This window comes from Dermochelys coriacea, chromosome 2 (assembly GCF_009764565.3).
Source record: "Dermochelys coriacea isolate rDerCor1 chromosome 2, rDerCor1.pri.v4, whole genome shotgun sequence".
In the NCBI taxonomy this organism is placed as follows: Eukaryota; Metazoa; Chordata; order Testudines; family Dermochelyidae; genus Dermochelys; species Dermochelys coriacea.
The window spans coordinates 107,077,946-107,096,445 of record NC_050069.1 but is presented as its reverse complement, the minus strand read 5'-3'; the positions used below and the strand labels follow the sequence as shown (position 1 = coordinate 107,096,445).

Below are 18,500 nucleotides of genomic sequence, written 5' to 3'. Positions count from 1 at the left end.
ATTTATAACATTTTGTACTGATGTGCTTAGAACCACTTATAACGCATACTACTCAGTCAAGTAACAGCCTTGAAACTTCTACTAGTAATTTTTAACCCATAAAAAGTTATTTATAAGTACACCCTTAATATAAAATGTAATCAAATATACTCAATATTTACTTGTACACAATAAAGTTATTACAGCTGAGACACAATTACTATTAACCTTCTTGTTTAATCAGTCCAGATGCATTCCTCTTGCTTAACTTGTGAATAATGTGGCCTTTTAATATGTTTTGGTTAACGTTTAAAAATAAAAACAAGGTATTTATATTCTGCACTTGTTTTACATTACAGCTAGAACTAACTTTCAGCTACTTAGAAATCCAAGGAGTAACCTCCAGTAAACCAGGTCAGGTGAGTGCTTTGAAGACCAAAGGGATTTAGTGTTGTGAAGTTCTGATCTACAGTGCCAGAAGTATTCTAATTAGAATGAAATTGTTACTTTCTACTTACTTTTAAACCTTCTTTCTGGTCAAGCAGAAAAAGTTGTTGAATGTAGAGATTCTCATCTAGTAAGCAGAGGGCACATTTGAATTCTTATGTTCGCACTGCTCGTAAAGCCTAGCAATAATAATAGTAATTTAAAAAGTCAAGTTCAGGAATGAAGTGTGTGAGTTGGATGAAGATAAGAAATGCATCCCTTTCATAACTCAGCTGGAACAGAACTAATTGGATGTAAGTTTTCATTTGTAATATAAATGTGATATTTTTCTCAGCAATAATGAAGAACAATGATGTTCTCAGGTTATTCATCCCATACCCTGCAATTCTATGAATTTTTATGAGAAACACTGGCAAATAGTGGTGCTTAAATTACACACAAGACCTGAAGAAGAACTCTCTGTGGCTCAAAAGCTCATCTTGCTCACCAACAGAAGTTGGTCCAATAAAAGATATTATCTCACTCACCTTGTCTCTCTAATTTCCTGGGACCAACACAGCTACAACTACCTGCATACACAGAATTAGTTTAATTTCAACAGGGAAGTTGAGCATCTTGGCCAGAGTTCTCAAATCTAATTGAATCAAAGTCTATGTAGGTTACAATATCGTACCTCTCTGTGTTGGTTTTTGAAGAGGTTGTTAGAAAAGGGTGCTACTTATTTTTTATTCAAACACCACAGAACTGTATACTTAACGCTTGATGTTTTCAATGTAGCTTTTTGAGTTCTCTATGTACTCATTTTCTTGGAAAACTGCAGATGTTTTTCTTTAAGTAGATATCAGGAGGCACTTATAAAACTGTGTATGTTGTGTTGTTTTTATTTTAGGGGGCTGGAGTTTTTTTGAAAGATGCTAAAATGTAATGGCAGTATTTTTTAAAAGGTGTCATCCTATTTATAATAGGAGCAGATGATGAGAGAGCAGATAACTGTTTTTGTGGGGGAGGGCGGGGGGGCATTTATGCAAGGTTCACAAGTAAAGTGCTTCGCTTCAGTGGCAGAAAGAGGGGGAGGAAATTTTAGCTTTCATCCAGCATATCATTCTACCTAAATCTTTTGATATGTTAAAGCAATCCTTACATTAATTATGTTTAAGCATTTAGATCTGTAGATGAAGACTGGCTGACTCAATGACAGCTTTTTATGGAGCAGGAGCAGAGCCTTGGTCTACACTGGGGGGGGGGAGTCTATGTAAGGTACGCAAGTTCAGCTACAAGAATAGCGTAGCTGAAGTAGACGTATCCAGATTGACTTACCGCAGCATCTTCACGGCGGTGAGTCGACTGCCGCCACTCCTCCGTCGACTCCGCTTGTGCCTCTCGCGGCGCTGGAGTTCTGAAGTCAACGGAAAAGCGCTAGGGGATTGATTTATCGCATCTAGACTAGACATGATAAGTTGATCCCCGATATATCGATCTCTACCCGGTGATCCGGTGGATAGTGTAGACCTACCCAGAGGCTATGAATCTCCCTGCGAATAGTGTGCATAGTAGGGAAAAAAGTTGTCCATTTGCTCAGCTCCTTAGAGCAGTTGTCTAAAATCCCTGTAAAGGAATTAAAAAATAATATAGAAAAAAGTGCTTGAGGGCCATCATGTACACATTAGACTATTACTACATCTTCTAGGATTATTTTGTGTAGCGGAAGATATAATGTGGTGCCAAATGGTAAAGCCAAAGGCTGTTGAATAGTTCATGTGTCAGTAATGCTGCAATCTGATTAAAACAGTTCGATAGCAATATCACTTTTTTGTTTTAAAACTCCCCCACCACCTCTCCTATGCATCAGTACTGTTAGGTTAAACTAGTTACTACATCGTTTGAACTTGGGATAATACAGTTTGTTAAGCCTGCCAAAGATATTTTCTCCCTGTCAGGGTATTATCTTCTCTTTAGACGTAAATGGCACAGATCAAAATCCTTGAGTGTCTCCAGAGGATCATACTTGTTGATTACTTAGCTATTGTTTAAGCTCAATAAGGAAAGCTCCATATATTGCATATTTTTCTGCTTTGCTTTACTTTTCTTAAGCTCTGAAACACGGTTTAAAATTGGATATCTCTGCTGTTAAGGCTTTCAGTTTTGGCTTGGAAGTCTCAATGAGATCAGTTCATTTTTAAGCCTTCATGCTGTGACGGTGGAAGACATTTGGCCTAAAGAAAAAGAAAACAGACTTTGAATATAAATTTTCTTTCTGTATTGGAGAGTAGTTCTTTCTTGGAGCATTTGTCACATCATAGTAATAATCAATGTGTAAATAAGCATATGTTTTAACATTCAACCATTATTCAAAAATTTCTTTAAATGGAAATTAATTCTACAGTGCTTATATTTTTTTCTGATATATTTTATGTAGCTGATGGTTGAAACAGAGAAATGCAGCATTTCCATGAAGATTGCTTCATCAGAAGATGTGAATGAGGTGATGGCACACATTGGAACGTGCCTCAGGAAAATATTCCCTGGTCTGTCTCCAGTGTAGGTACTCATTTTTTGGACACCTGTAGTACATATAGCTCAACAAATTGTTCAGGTAGGCTGACTAGTCACTGTTCTCTGCTCCCTGGTCCTTACCTTTCATTAGGAACATACCTTAGATGTAAGAAACGTTTTGGGCCCGGGTCTGACCCTCACTTGAGCTCCTTTGTAGTAATACGGAAGAATCGTTAACTAGTGCGAAGTCTGCAGAGAGGCAGGCATGGCTGGAGCATGCTGTATTTTGGAGAATCCCACTGGCCTAAGATCCCTTTGGGTGCCAGACTGTCTCTGCATTTCCAAGGATTGAAAGAGAGCCTAATGGTGCCTAAAGGTCACCTTTTTTTTTTTTTTTTTGCCCCCTCACTTCACAGATCTTTGGCATACCTGAGGGTCCCACCCTTTGTTTTCAGTAACTTCTTTTCCCTAATGGTTGTCCCTAAACAACTGTAATGTTCGCTAGTTCTTTCCAGTTAATTATCTGTGGCTAAGATCCAAATGGGGGAGTGGAGGGAGGACTGACTATGACATTCATCATTTTTCATACGTCAGCAGTTGGGAACCCAGTTGTTAAATCATATACCTTCAGCAAAACATCTCTCCTGCTGTCTTTCTCACCTGCCCTCAGAAATTTGTCTGCATTTTTTACTCTGCTTCAGCATTCCATCTTTCCCAATCATTCCTACTTTGTTTCCTTTCTCCTATCTCTGCCATGCTCCTTTAATGCTGAATGCTTTTTTATTTTCTTCACTTTGTTCTCACTTCGTTCCTTGGTCTTTCTCCCTTACCCATTTTAATTGGTGCCTCCCAGATCTTATGACTCTGCTACTTTCCATTCTACTCCTAATTTTCTAAGAGTATAAAAACCAAACATATATATGCTCCATATAAAATATAATTTTCCCCTTGACAAACACTTTCACAAGTAATAGTTTTAATACTCACTGCAGAAAAATATAAATGATCCAGCAGAAGTCATTTATTGTTTTATCTCTGTTTTGCATCCTGTGTTGTTCAACTTTCCTGTAGGTTGAGTAGGAAATAGTCACTAAACTTAAACTGGTATTTTTTTTCTTCCTTTCTTTTTTTTTAAATCTCTAAGGCATCACTGCTGTTTACCATAATGAAAACTAAAATCCTTCTTCAGGCTCATAATAAGGCAATTTGTTCGCAGGAACAGCTAGAGATACTGTAGCCAAAAGAGAGAAAGGGAATGGAAGGAAGGGGGCTTCAAAGCAGCATATTTCTCAACATCTTATTTGATTATTTTGGACTTCGTACCTTTTTCTCTTGGGCTGCGTTGGTGGCATTTCTGCAGCATTTTGTGAAACTATATAGAGATCTTGGTTCGGGGAGGAAAGCCAGGTGTGATTCTGATGTCAAACTGGTGTAAAACAACAGACTATCAAAGTCAAGTCAGTGAGTATTTGCTGTTGTAAAACTGGGGTCAGACCAGAATCCATCCAAAGGACTTTGTAACCACATACCCTATATGCTAAGGAAGTTGATATTCGTAGGTCTGTAGGGGAAAACAATTGATGCATCTCGCCATTAGCACCTATTACTAATTTATTCTAGAGTTTTACTGAACAGAGGGAGCATGCATGTCTGTTCTTCCCCTCAGACAAACATGATATTATTTCTTAAGAATAAAGGCAAAGGGGATAATTTTTTTTGTTCTGGAGAGGAAAGAAAACTATCTGAATATACACAGGTTTCAGAGTAGCAGCCGTGTTAGTCTGTATTCGCAAAAAGAAAAGGAGTACCGGTGGCACCTTAGAGACTAACAAATTTATTAGAGCATAAGCTTTCGTGAGCTACAGCTGAAGTGAGCTGTAGCTCACGAAAGCTTATGCTCTAATAAATTTGTTAGTCTCTAAGGTGCCACCGGTACTCCTTTTCTTTTTATCTGAATATAGAGGTTAGAACCAAGGTAGCCAAAGTGTGATCCACAGAGTACATGTAGCCCTTCAGGAATCCTCATGGTCTCTGGCACAGTATTTAATATTTCAGTAGAAACTTTCACAAGTTGCTCTATAGAAATAGCAGCATTTGAAGTGTGGCCATTACTCTCATTGTTGATGTAAAATAATGAGAACAAGAGACGAACCTGGAACAGAACAGGAATGAATGATCCTTTGGTGTCAGAAGGCCTATGTATAATAAGAACTACAGTTAAAGACTGTGTCTAAAAAAAGGGAAACACCTTGATACAGTTGCAGCATGGTCTCAGGCTGTAATGACTATATAGTCTAACAATAAGAAAAGGAGTACTTGTGGCACCTTAGAGACTAACAAATTTATTAGAGCATAAGCTTTCGTGAGCTACAGCTCACTTCATCGGATGCATTTGGATGAAGTGCAAATGCATCTGATGAAGTGAGCTGTAGCTCACGAAAGCTTATGCTCTAATAAATTTGTTAGTCTCTAAGGTGCCACAAGTACTCCTTTTCTTTTTGCGAATACAGACTAACACGGCTGCTACTCTGAAACCTAGTCTAACAATGTTGCCCTGTTATTTTGGGGGCCTTGAATTAGTGGACAGATGCGATGAGGCTATGTTGCTTCAGTGAGCCATGGATTTGAGTTGTTTGCCCTTGCTAGTGTTAGGGAAATGGGATAGATCACTTTAGGAGTCATGGGATTAGTTCACTGGATAGGAGAAGGGAAAAATAAATACTTAGGGCAGGTCTACACTTAAAATGCTGCATCAGTGCAGCTGTAGCACTTAAGTGAAGATGCTCCCACTCCGACAGGAGAGCATCTCCCCTCAGCTTAGTTAATCCGTCTCCACAAGAGGCAGTAGCAGTGTCGATAGCAGAAGCTCTCCCACCGACATAGCGCTGTCTACACCAGGGGTTAGGTCGGTATAACTGTCACTCAGGGGTGTGGATTCTTCACACCCCTGAATGACATAGTGATACTGATACAAGTCTGTAGTGTAGACCTGGCTTTACTGTTTCTGCAGCTTTACATTTTGGTTTGAGGAATAGACTTGAGATGTTTAAAAGATGCTAATATTTTCCTTTATGTGCACAAACATATGACAAATACATAAGATTATATTTAAAACACATGTAAGATTTGTGTGTGTGTGATATATGTGCGTACACATATGTATGAACTTTTTAAAATCATGCACGTCTTTCCCTTTGCATGTAGGAGAATCATGAAAAAAGTAACTATGGAGCCCTCAGAAAGACTGGCTAATCTCCAGGCACTGTGGGACAGCCAGACTGTAACAGAACTGGGACCTTGTGGTGAGAATGAAATTTTAAAGCTGAAATGTAAAAAAGTTGGAATCATCAGTGTCAGGAAGTTCAATTCTTTTTTTGGCAGAACCCAGTAAAGATCTAATTTAGTTTTAAGGTATAATTAGCACAGAGTGGACTCCTGACTGGTGGATGAAGATACTATTTTTAAGCTTCATTGCAACCTGCCATATATTATAGACAACATACTATAGTCTTGGTCTGTTTCAGCTTCTGCCTGCAGTATAATGGATAGGTTTCTGAGAGGGAATGAGGGCGAGTTTTGAAACGTTGTGCTTACTGTTTTTGTTGTTTGCTGTATTGAAAAGTGTTTTTATTTTGTTTCCAGGGGGATTTTCACAAATGTATGCATGTGTTTGTGACTGGCTTGGATTTCCATATAGGGACGAGGTACAGTGGGTAAGTATGTATCTCACACTGAGGTTTATTTCAGCTAACTATAAAAAAGGAGAGACTGCGCACTGTGAAACCAAGAAAAACAGTTTTCCTGAGAAGATGTGTTTTTTTGCTTTTATAACAGGATGTGGATACAATCTATCTGACCCAAGATACCAGGGAGTTGAATTTGCAAGACTTCAGTCATCTTGACCACAGGTGAACAATGTCGAATAAGTATAATATACTCCTGGGAGAATTCTGCACCAAAAAATTAAAAATTCTGCACGCTATATTATAAAATTCTGCGTATTTTATTTGTCAAAATAACACAATATAATCATGGCACTTTCAATTATTTTGGTAATTTATTTCAAAATACCTGTCACCAAGTATGTTTGTAACAATACAGAAAACAAAAAAGATTCAGGAAATGTTTTGACAAATAGATTCCTTACTAAGCATATTAATACAGAACTTTGAGTAACAATTCATTTAAAGTACAAGACAGAAATGGATTCCCCACACCCCTCAGAAGCAGTGCAAAGGCTTGGGGGAGTCAGGGGCAATGGAGGAGCTGAGGGAGAGGGAAGTAATTGCTAGGAAGGAGCCTGGGAGTGAATCTGGAGGGTTGTTGGGTGTGGGTGGGAGAAGCATGGAACTGGGGATTTTTGGGGGATTGAGGGGGAGGAAGGGGTTGTTAGGGAGCCTCCCCCATGCAGACTCTGACTCCTAGCCTTTCCCATTCAGTCAGGCACATCTGCCCCATCCCATGTGTCCCTGTACCCCCACTCAGCCACCCCCAAGTCCCCATATGGCTTTGCACCCTCATTCCCATTCAGTCCTTGCCCCAGTCTGTCCCCCCCACTAGCTCTTCTGAACCCTAATCTTTGTGACCCTCTGCAGCCCCATGTGCCCTGCTCTGTCTGTCCCTCCTCCCCCCCATCCCATGCCTCCTTACCTGGCCCTGCGGGCAGGGTGCTGTGAGAAACGCACCTTCTCCTCCCTGTTGACTGCTGGCTGCTACAGCTGATGAGCTGATTGCCCTCCGTCTGACGCCACAGCAGCCCCTGGTGGGCAAAAGGCATAACTGCAGCGCCTCTCTGGCATAATGTATTTTCTGCAGAGGAAAAAAAAATTGCAGAGGACATGAATTCTGCATGTATGCAGTGGCACAGAATTCCCACAGGAGTAGTAGAAGTACTCTGAAAGTCATAATTTTCTCCTTTCATCTTAACTAGTCCTTCCTAAAGGGTGGATCCTTTCCCATGTAAAATGGAGACACTGAGAGCTGTCAGTTGGGGGTTGCCTGATGGAGTGGTCTTACCACTCAGTTTAGCTCCCACAAAGCCGTTCTTCCCCATCAGCACAAAAACCATGCAGAGCACACTTCATTTTGGAGCTTGCTTACTTGCATTTTTTCCACAAGGGTAGTGTGGTGAGTTTGCTATGTGGGTTTTTTTTTCTGTCTGAGTTCACCTTTTTTAATTTGATTTACGGGTGAAATTAGCTAATAGATTTTTTTTGTCTGGGGCACCACAACTTGAAGGGTCCTTTCTAGGTCTCCTAGATAAAGTGAAGAAGCAAACTGTGTAGCCTTTGCTCCTGCAGAGTCTCCTTCCCCTTGTGTGTAGAGTAGGGGAAATTATTTTTGCCAACAGTCTGCAGAAAATTTAGAAGTTACCTGTTGCTCAGAAGGTAGAGACGTCGGCTGGAATGGAAGTCATCCTGGATGTGCTCGCTGATGGAAAAAATAACTAATGGAGAATAATTGGGGATCTTGGAAACAGTGACTATGAGCTGCATGAATTCTGCATGAGTTCAAAATTTGGTTCACCAAATGCGGCAGTATAAGGATAGTAGTTTTCAGGAAAGCTAATTTTGAATACATTTAGTATGCAAGATTTAGTGGGAAGAAATATTTAATTTAAATTCCACCAGCATGGAAGAAAACAGGGAAATCTTGAGACACCATAATTAAGGTGTGGTGGACTGCAATTTCACTGAAAGAAGAATGAAAGAAATAAGAATCTGACAGAAAGCCGGGGTTTAAAATCTTATAATGGAAAAGGGAAATGCAGGAGGCAGGCAAATAAGAATATTCAGTCAGGGTTTCCTGAGGCAAGATAAGGACACCAAAAAAGCAGAATAATTCCATACAAGGCAAACGGGTAAAGGAGCATAATAATTTAAAATGTATTGCAGGTGAAAAATACCAGAGAGAATGTAAGGGTCCATCAGTAAATGAGATGACGTTATGAAAAAATTATTTAAAAATGGCTGACCTCCTTACTTATATAGAAAAGAAGTTTGAACCATTAGTAAGTAAGGAGGATCCTGTAAAAGTATTATCTATTGATGAGCAGATAAAGGCAATACTTGAAAAACTGAAGCATGTATGGTACAAATCAGCTGGTTTGGATGACAGGTGTCCTAGTATCTGAAAAAAATTGACTAACAAACTTATTCTAGCACATGCAATTGTGTTGCAGAAGATGCACCAGAGAATGGAACATTGAGTTTTGTGGTCCAAAGAGTAATAGATAGGGAATCAGAATATCATTTTAAAATAACTTCTAGGAGATTACTTATTACTGCTTCAGATCAATGATCCAGTAATTATTAAGGGACATTTACAAGTCACAGAGCCTCTTGTGATGTCAGGACAAGACCACTGCAGCATCCATGATTTGGAAATTAGCTAAGGGAGAACTTGTGGGTGAATATATGCTAAGATGTTGGTACAAACTATTGGGAAGCCAAGATCTTCTAGTATCAATTAAAGATACTAGTTATGAGGTCTGAGATCACAGTCTGAGACTAAGATTTTTAGGACAAAAAGTGTATTTATGTGTTTTGTAATGTGTCTAGAACACTGAGGTTGCTATGAATAAGCAACAAAAATAATAGTTTACCAACGTTAGTGAGAGACTTTGATTTTTGCAGTACTATCTTATATCCTTCAGACCAGACTGTCAGGATCACTAAAATGACATGAAAACTATTGTAGTTCGGCGTCCTGTCTTGTGAAGTAACAGTAGAGTGATATGGCATGGTGATAGGAACTGAAGTGTTGACCCTACCTTGATTGTTACCATGCATTCCAGGCACTGCACAAATGCTTTTTTTATTTTTCCTACAATGTAAAATATTTCTGTTAAATCTGTTTTGCAGGTGCACATTTCTGCAAGAGATCAGCATAAAATTTCATGAATTATAGATAAGAGTTTGGGAGCCAAGGTTGTCTAACACAGTAGCAGTGTATAACAGAGTTTGCCACATGGGAATGCTCCTTTTTATGTTTTATTCGAAGGTGTATTGTGCTGTGAACCAGAAAATTGTTTAACTTACACATACACACACAAAGCGAGAAGAACTTGCTTAGCTTTGCATCAGAATATTCACCTGGGAAGCATATATTTTAGTATGCTTGAATGTCCTATGAATTGTCTGGGGGAAAGTGTGAGCACCCTTCAGTTGGAGACGTGTGTTGTTTGTTTTAAAAATATTTCGTATTTAGGTTTCTCACCATCTTTAAACACACTGGGGGCAAAGGTGTTGAAAAACATGCATGTGGTGGCAAAACTTGGCATTGTTGAAACTTGCTGAGATTTTCTGCATTCCCTTCAATGCTTTTGTGTTGTGTACAGTATTCTTTTTGTAAATAACCCTTTATTTTTCAATAGTGAAGTAGCTAACAAACTAACTTATAAATACGACCATCTAAATATAAATTAGTAAAGAAAGGTTGTGGAAAATCTCCATTTCTGGAAATGGTCAATAATAATAATTTTATTTAGTGTTCGTTCTCATTTCCCAGCAAAAGCACTGATGTCACTGTACAGAAGATACAATGTAATCACAACAAAATGTAATAAAAAAATATAAAATATCATTTTTAAAAAATTGAAATCTCAAGAATGAGTGAGGGGAAGAAGAGAATTAAGAACAGGAAAAAAATAGATTGGAAATGAGGGAAAGTAATAGACATAGGGCTGACAGCATTCAGAAGCAACTTTTCAAATAAAATTTAACAAAAATACACTAAGGTTTTTCTGAAATGTGAAGGATGAAATTAGGTAGATTTCCATGGGGAGCAAGTTCTACACAGTAGAAAGGAACTGTCTTGCCATCTTCAGACATGATGAGTGAGAAGATGGGAGTCCTAGACAGCTGAGTTGAGTGAGCGTGCAGGTACTCATATCAGTCATATAAGTCGCTAAGAGTAGGTCTTGAATATAATTAGGGGCAGGAATTAAAGATAAGGATTTATAAATCCAGCAGTGTCAGTTTAGAGTTATCCCGTCACTTTTTAGGCAGACAATGTTTTTTAAATAATGGATTTTTTAGGATATCTCAAATGAGTGAGCAATCATGGTGAATAAGTTGTAATTGGTTTATGGAGCAGCATTACTGAAAACCTTGCAAAGAAGGAATTGCAACAGTTGCTCCTCTGACCATAAAGTTTGTATGTTACTGTTGCGAGGTCATTATGGCATAAATATGTGTACCTGACACACAAACTGCACAACTGAAAAATAAGTCTGCATTTGTACCATGTCCCATGCATAGCTTTCCAAGGCCAGGGCAATGACAAAAGAGACACCAAGGTTCTTAACCTGAATCATTACCTTCATACTAATCCCATCAAGGGGAGCCACACAGGAGAAACAAGCTAGTTTTGTATAGATGACCTCTACTCAACAGCAAGACTTCTGTTTTTCCAGGCTTGATGAAATAGTCCTGATTTATACATCTAACAATATTCAAATACCACTTCACAGCTGAGACCAAAATTGCAGAGGCTGTTGGACAAGAGATAAATCCTTGTGTATCATCATCATCATCACGCCAATGATACTGTACTATATGTTTGGAAATGAATTCACCAAATAGGCTTGATGTATATATTGAACAACATTGGCGATAGGCTTATTCCTTGTGGTGTACCGTATTTCTATATCTAAGCTAGAGTACACAAATAATCTTCTTGTATATTAGCTTTACAGTTGGTGTACAACATTGAGGTTCTGCAGCAAAATATTCTCTTACTGCTTTAGAGATGGACTTATATTTCAGAATATAGAAATCTACAGTTCCTGAAAGAATATAGTCTAGTCAGTGTTTGTCTGAAACATTCATGAGAATCACAGGTGCATTTGAGTCTCCACTTGTTTAATATCCCCACCAAAAATGATTGAAATAAAACAGGTAAATGGGGGGAACATAAAGGAAAGAGGAGCTGTGTGTACAGAGAAGATGCCTGCAGGTACATGCTCCTGGATGGAAAGCTTGGAAAAGAATGGTCAAAAAGGCTACTATTTACAAATTATACCCCATGAGGATTGAAGTTCAGTTTGCACTAGCACTAGGTAGATTTAGAATAATTACATATACAGTAGCTACAGTAGAACCTCAGAGTTACGAACACAAGAGTTATGAACTGCCTGGTCAACCCCATATCTCATTTGGAACCAGAAGTACACAGTCAGACAGCAGCAGAGACTCAAAAAAAGCAAATGCAGTACAGTACTGTGTTAGTAGTAAACTACTTCTACAAAAAAGGGGAAAGGTCAAATTTTTTTCTAAAGGTAAGGAAACTGTTTCTTTGCTTGTTTCATTTTAATTAAATAAGCTATTGAAAGAACAATCATATTATTTTCTTCAGAGTTGCAAACATTTCAGAGATATGAACAACCTCCCTTCCTGAGGTGTTCATAATTCTGAGGTTCTACTGTATATCCTGTTTCTACCGTGCAAGGCAAGGGTTTATAGAGTTGTGTGTGTGTGTGTGTGTGTGTGTGTGTGTGTCCATATATATTAATGTGGGGGAGGGGAAGATTATCTGACTGCTGAGTTGTACTACATACCCATACTAAATGCTATGATAATATTTGATTTATTATTTTGCTCTGGTGTTGCTTGCAAAGGTTTTTACAGCATGCCTTTATCAGTGTTTATTTGTGGAGAAATTAACAGAAGGAGAGCAGATCAAATTAAGAATCTTGGAATAAGGGAACAGGAATCATTTAGAATTTCATTTGTGAAATCCCTTTTACAATTAGGAGAGGGTTTGTGCTGAAAGTTACATTATCCTTTTGCACGGTCCTTGTTTCCTTTGGGGATATGACTTGAGAGAAGAGGCAAGGAGATGTTGACTAGAATTAGTCAGTCACAGAATTATATTAAATCATCAGGCTGCCAAAAAGCTTTTAGGATCATGCTCAACTATAATTAATGGTGATTAAGAAGCTTAAATATGTCATAGGCTGGAGAAAAAGTAATGGTATGACTAGGGATGGCAGCTCAGACAATTTCCTGGTTTAAATATTCATATGAATATTATTTGACCAGTCAAATGTTCATATTAAAATTAAGTCAAGTCATTCCCCCCACCACTATTTGTATTTTTAGAATGGAGAGCTTTCTAAAATCCTGATGGTTGACTATTAAGAAAGAGTCAAAGTAAATTAAGTATTTAAGAGTAAGTGTTCAGCTGACCAGCTTGACAATAAGTATGAACAGTGTGTTAAAACATTTTTCTTTTTCTAGAGACTTAATACCTATAGTTGCTGCCCTGGAATACAATCAGTGGTTTACAAAGCTGTCCTCTAAGGATCTGAAATTAGTAAGTAATAAAATGAAGGTGCATCTGCTCTTACCTGGCTTTGCTGTATTTTATAGCACACAGTAACTCTTCTCAGAAAGATGCATTTATTCATCAGTGGAAAGCTGAGTAGACTTAGTCTGCTGGAAAATAATTTTTCTAAAAATCAACGTTCAATAACATTTAGTTAATAAAGTTTACAAAGTTTATTTAAATATAGTGATGCCACAAAATACTTTGTTTGTTTTTAGCTGTTTTCAGCAGTACTATATGACTAAATAAGAAACCATTTTTGGGGGTAGGGGATATTTGGATTGTGTTTGCACTGCTCCTGCATTATGAAAGTAGGCTTTCCTCTCACTCTGCATTACATCCTGATTTAAAAGAAGCATCCACTTTCTTGTAGTGAAGACAGTCAGATATAATAATAAATATGTTAGCATGTAAGATAATTACATTGTTCCACCAAACCAGCAAGCTGGACTGGAAGAAGCTGTTAAAAATGGCTGATTATTAGATGACTTTAAACTTCATAAATCAAAATAACTTTACTTAAAAAGTGAAGGTTAATTCTCCCAGATGCATTGTTTTTCAAGCCTGCCCAAAAATCTTTCTTCAGACCTAGGATTGGAGTCTGGGGATCTTAAAAATGAAGGACCAAATTCTCTGCTAATGTGAATTGGTGCAAAGTTATTGACCTCAAAAATTTGCTTGTAGCTTTTCCCTCAGTAGTGTCACGTTACATGAAAACCTGATTGCTAGTGATGTACTGAAAGCTGTGGTATCTGAAAATAACTTTGAGGCTTAAGAATAAATGAGGAAAGTGCACTTTCCTTTCTTCTTTGGAGACCTATTTTCAAATCCTGATGTTAAAGTGAGATGGAGTTGAGTTGGGTTATCTTGTTCTAGTACATATCATAAAACCACCACCAAAGAATGTGGCACAGTTGGTAGCCTCTGCTTCAGAGACTCAGGACTGAAACTGAAATAGTGTAGTATTGCAAGTCTTAACTGAAGTATATTGTTAAAGCTATTCAAGAGGCTTGCTCAGTATTAGGGCTGGTCAAAAATTTTCATCACAATTTTGATGGAAAATTGGGTTTTTGTCAAAAAAAAAAAAATCACAATGTCTGCTTTCTGTGGAAAATTTACATTTTTCTTCAGAAAAACCAAAACCCCCCAAGCACCCAAAGACTGTGCTTTTTCTACTAACAATTGAATAGTTTGATGTGGACATGCCACTACAGTATTTAATGGGATCTGAAGTTCTGATGCCTCATGTCCCTATTCTCCTTCGTGGGCCCGGGTTCCTAGCTGGACTACGTCTCCAATGATGCACCCCTCATTAAGAGCGGAACTGTGGTGCATCATGAGAGAAGTATTCTGACTAGGGAATCTGCCTTATAGAGGAGAATGGGAGCATAAGGTGTCCAAACTAGAACACCCATGAAGTACTACAGCAGCATTTTACATTGGAATCTTTGATTTTTAGCTGAAATCTTTTGGTATTTGCATTTCTGCCAAAATCAAAATTTTATGATGAAAATATAGATTACTAAACTTTTGTCTTAACTTTTGTCAAAATTTTCTGCAGGGTAAAATATCCAATTTTTCAATGAGTTCTACTTAGTACCGTCTTATCTGACTCTCGATTGGAATATGCAGTGTAGTTGTATCCATTTTGGTCCCAAGATATTAGAGATACAAGATAGGTAGGAGAGGTAATATCTTTTCTTGGACCAACTTTGGTTGGAAGAGAGACAAGCTTTTGAGCCACACAGAGCTCCTGTGGGTACATTTTTCACAAAGTGATCACTGTCTGACCTATCAGTTCTCATCCTCAAAAGAAAGCTACACAACACTTTCAAAAGATAAGCCTGGATGCTTAAATTCATAACTCTGCTAGATACTAAAAATCATGGACTGAATAAAGACTCTGGATTTATGGTTTATTACAACAATCTGTAATCCACTAACCCTCTTTTTTTGTCTCTTGAATGCAAGAAGTGTTAACGGGCCAGTCTACCTTGAATGATTCCTTAGGATATGTTTTAACTGCTTATGCTAAACAATCTGTTCCACCTTGTGTTTAGCTGACACTTATTTTCCCAGGCTTGAAGAAGAGCTCTGTGTAGGCCATGTCTACACTGCATACCTTGAAGGCATGGCTGTGCCACTGCAGCCGCGCTGTTATAAGGTGCACAGTGTAGCTGCTCTTTGTTGCCAGGAGAGAGTTCTCTCGGCAACAAAATAAAACCACCTCTGTGAGGGGCGGTAACTTTGGGAGAGCATCTCCCATTGACGAAGAACTGTCCACCTGGTGCTATTCGTCATTAAAACTTTCATCATTCAGGAGGGTGTTTTTTTCATACCTCTGAGCGACAAAAGTTTTAACAATGAAAGTGCCAGGGTAGAAAGTGCTAAGCTCGAAAGCTTGTCTCTCTTGCTGACAGAAGTTGGTCCAAAAACGATATTACCTATTCCACCTCGTCTCTCAATTTGAGTGACAATTAGCCCTTTTGTTTTCATGATCACTAAGCTAATTATAGTGGTATGAAACCTTTTAGCATGGAAACCTAAAAATCAGCAGTACTCGGACTATTTCCTGTTCCATAGCTGATTAGGGTTGCTGTCAGACATTGTCCTTTTCTCAGGACACCAATATGGACGTTTGTGTGGAGGGGTTTAATAACAACAAGCTTATTTGATGTCCATCCCCTGAAAATCTGGGAGTGAGCCAATGATCGGCTCAGTCAACCAACTGAGGCCCACCAAAAAGGCACCTGAAGGGGTTGCTGGTGGGGCAAGGGGATGATGAGGGACATGGGGCCGTGTTTGGGGAGGGGGTGTATTAGAGAATCTATGTAGAGGGAAAGAGTGATACAACTATGGTTTCTTTAGGAAACTGTTTTATTTTGCTGGGATTTTCTTGAAGTTTCTTTGGCATTCTGGGGTTTGTACAAACATAAAACTTTTCAAACAAACCGCAGGGGGCGCAATCTTAGCAAACAGAACCTAGTGGTTTTGATTTGCTGAAACTGATTGAATCCAGTTAGCAAGTTTTGTACAGCTCTAAAATAAAGCCAGTTCTTAAAGTAACTCCTTAATTCCATTCACTGAAACTGGCAGTCAAAAATATCTGGAGGATAATACAAAAGCTAATTGATTGCTAAATCCATGTTATAATGTCATTACAGAGAGCCAGTTTAAGAAAAACAAATCCAGAATCAATACTATGTACTGCTCTTTGCATCTCCCACTATGGCACTGTCTTTGGTAGACTCAGCTGTACCTTTCTCACAAACAGATTAAACCACCTCTTTGTAATCACTGGTTAACATTGATCATATTCTGAGTTACTAAAAAATAGAGTGCAGAATCCATGCCTGTGGTGATAGAAAAGTGACAGTCCTTAAAACACCCGTACAATCTGCATTATTTAAAAGGAGGACTGAACCTCTGTGTTGTAGAGGTTTTGGGTTTTTTTTAAATGAGTTAACTATACTGAAAAACTAAAAGGCTAAGAAATTTAGCCTTAAAAATTGATTGAGCTGTGGGTCAGACACCAGATAGAAGCATAAACTCTCAGACCCCAATACCAGTGTCATGGGGGCACTTTTAATGGGGAATGATTTTTTGGCCTGAGCAAAATCATCTTAGCTGTCGGTGATGACAAAAGCTCAGTTTCAGACCTCTAATGGAACCTTGATTTTGTGTGTTGGGGGACCACAGAGTTCAAAAGCAAAACAAAGAATAAAATAAAAGTGAGGCGATAGTATTATTTGTTGTATAGCTCTTGGGATCACAGCTGAAGTAAAATTTTAGAAGTACAAAATTTCTCTCTTCACTTTTACTGTCTCCAACATTAGCAAATTAATAGCATAAAAGCAGCATTATTTTACTCTAATGTTATGGCTCATCGTGGATCCTACAACTGCCCATTCAAATTACTTATTACAAAATATGACTAATGTAAACATGGTGGGGTGCGTAATAGCTCTGTGTGGGTTAGCAGGATCCACACTCAAATACCGGGCACACACTCCTCAACCACAAAGTTCTTTCATGGAGTACCTGCAGCCAGAATATGTCCCTTGTGGGTCTGCATTATGATACTCCTGTTTTTGGTTTTGTGGTCATTCTAGTTCAGGCTTATTAATTATGTCTGTTCTGTAAAAGAGTATCATGGACACAAAGTTTTTAAATAAGTAATGTTATTAATCACATGGTTTTTCTGTCGGAAATAAGGTTTTGTCCTGTTTTGTTGGCCTACACCTTGAGTGACTCTGTTAGTTTGCCTCTCACTTACCAATTTCCCACTTAGCAATCATTCATTTGGGAAAGATTCTATGTTACGTCCTTTTACTGGGTTTTGGAGGCTTCTGCTACTATTTATTTTTTATATTGTGGTGACACCTAGGAGACCCAGTTATGGCCAGGGATTCATTATGTGAGGCTATTCCTAGCTTACAGCTGTATATTTTCAGTGATATAAGAATGTTTTTGCTTTAGTAATATTGTTGTATCATTTTCATGGCAGTCCACTGATGTCTGTGAGCAGATCCTGAGAGTGGTGAGTAGATCCAATCGATTGGAAGAATTGGTATTAGAGAATGCCGGGCTCAGAACGTAAGTAATTTTTTAAAACAAATTACGTTAGTTATGATTTATCCATTGGACCGTAGAAAGTAGACTGTGTGATAGAATTGGTAAAATAGCTAATACAAAAAATTACAACCCCATTCCAAAGAGCTCATGGTCATATTTTTCAGAGGTTGTAAGTGTTCACAAACTCCATTGGAGTCTCTGGGGGCTACATGTGTTAGCACCTGTGAAAATGAGGTTGTTACATTGTCTACCTTCTACTTATTTGTTCCTTTACAAACCAGGAAGCTGGCTGAACAGCTGGTAGCTGTGCAGAACAGACAGTTTCAGAAGTGATTTGAACCTCAAATAACTCATGATTTCCTCTCAAAACTTAGTTGCCAACGTTGATATGAAAAACTTGATCTTTTAGAAAATGCTATGTTCAGTTTCTTACTATAATAAGGAATACTATTGGACAGCAGATTGCGGTATGGATGTTTTTTATGTTGGTGGGACACACAGCCTGTTAGGATAAAATGAATATATGCTAATATTCAAACTACAAAATGTACTTCTCTGTATTTTTACTTGTGGTACTTGGAAAAGCAAACAAAAAATAAACCTCTTGCAATAGTCATAAAAAAATGAAGACTTTTAGAAATAATGCAATTTCATGCTTAAATACTCCAGCACTATTT

At 38.2% G+C, this 18,500-nt stretch overlaps 1 protein-coding gene across 7 annotated transcripts in view; it reads left to right on the top strand.

The window, feature by feature from the left end:
• CARMIL1 (capping protein regulator and myosin 1 linker 1) overlaps nt 1-18,500 on the top strand; it is a 251,772-nt gene that overhangs the window by 108,701 nt on the left and 124,571 nt on the right. For all 7 annotated transcript variants that reach the window (XM_038392027.2, XM_038392029.2, XM_038392028.2 and 4 more), the window contains exons 4-10: nt 339-398; nt 2,843-2,964; nt 6,124-6,221; nt 6,562-6,632; nt 6,754-6,827; nt 13,161-13,236; nt 17,756-17,844. In XM_038392027.2, coding sequence (XP_038247955.1) covers nt 339-398; nt 2,843-2,964; nt 6,124-6,221; nt 6,562-6,632; nt 6,754-6,827; nt 13,161-13,236; nt 17,756-17,844 — 590 coding nt within the window. The remainder of the gene's footprint in view (nt 1-338; nt 399-2,842; nt 2,965-6,123; nt 6,222-6,561; nt 6,633-6,753; nt 6,828-13,160; nt 13,237-17,755; nt 17,845-18,500) is intronic.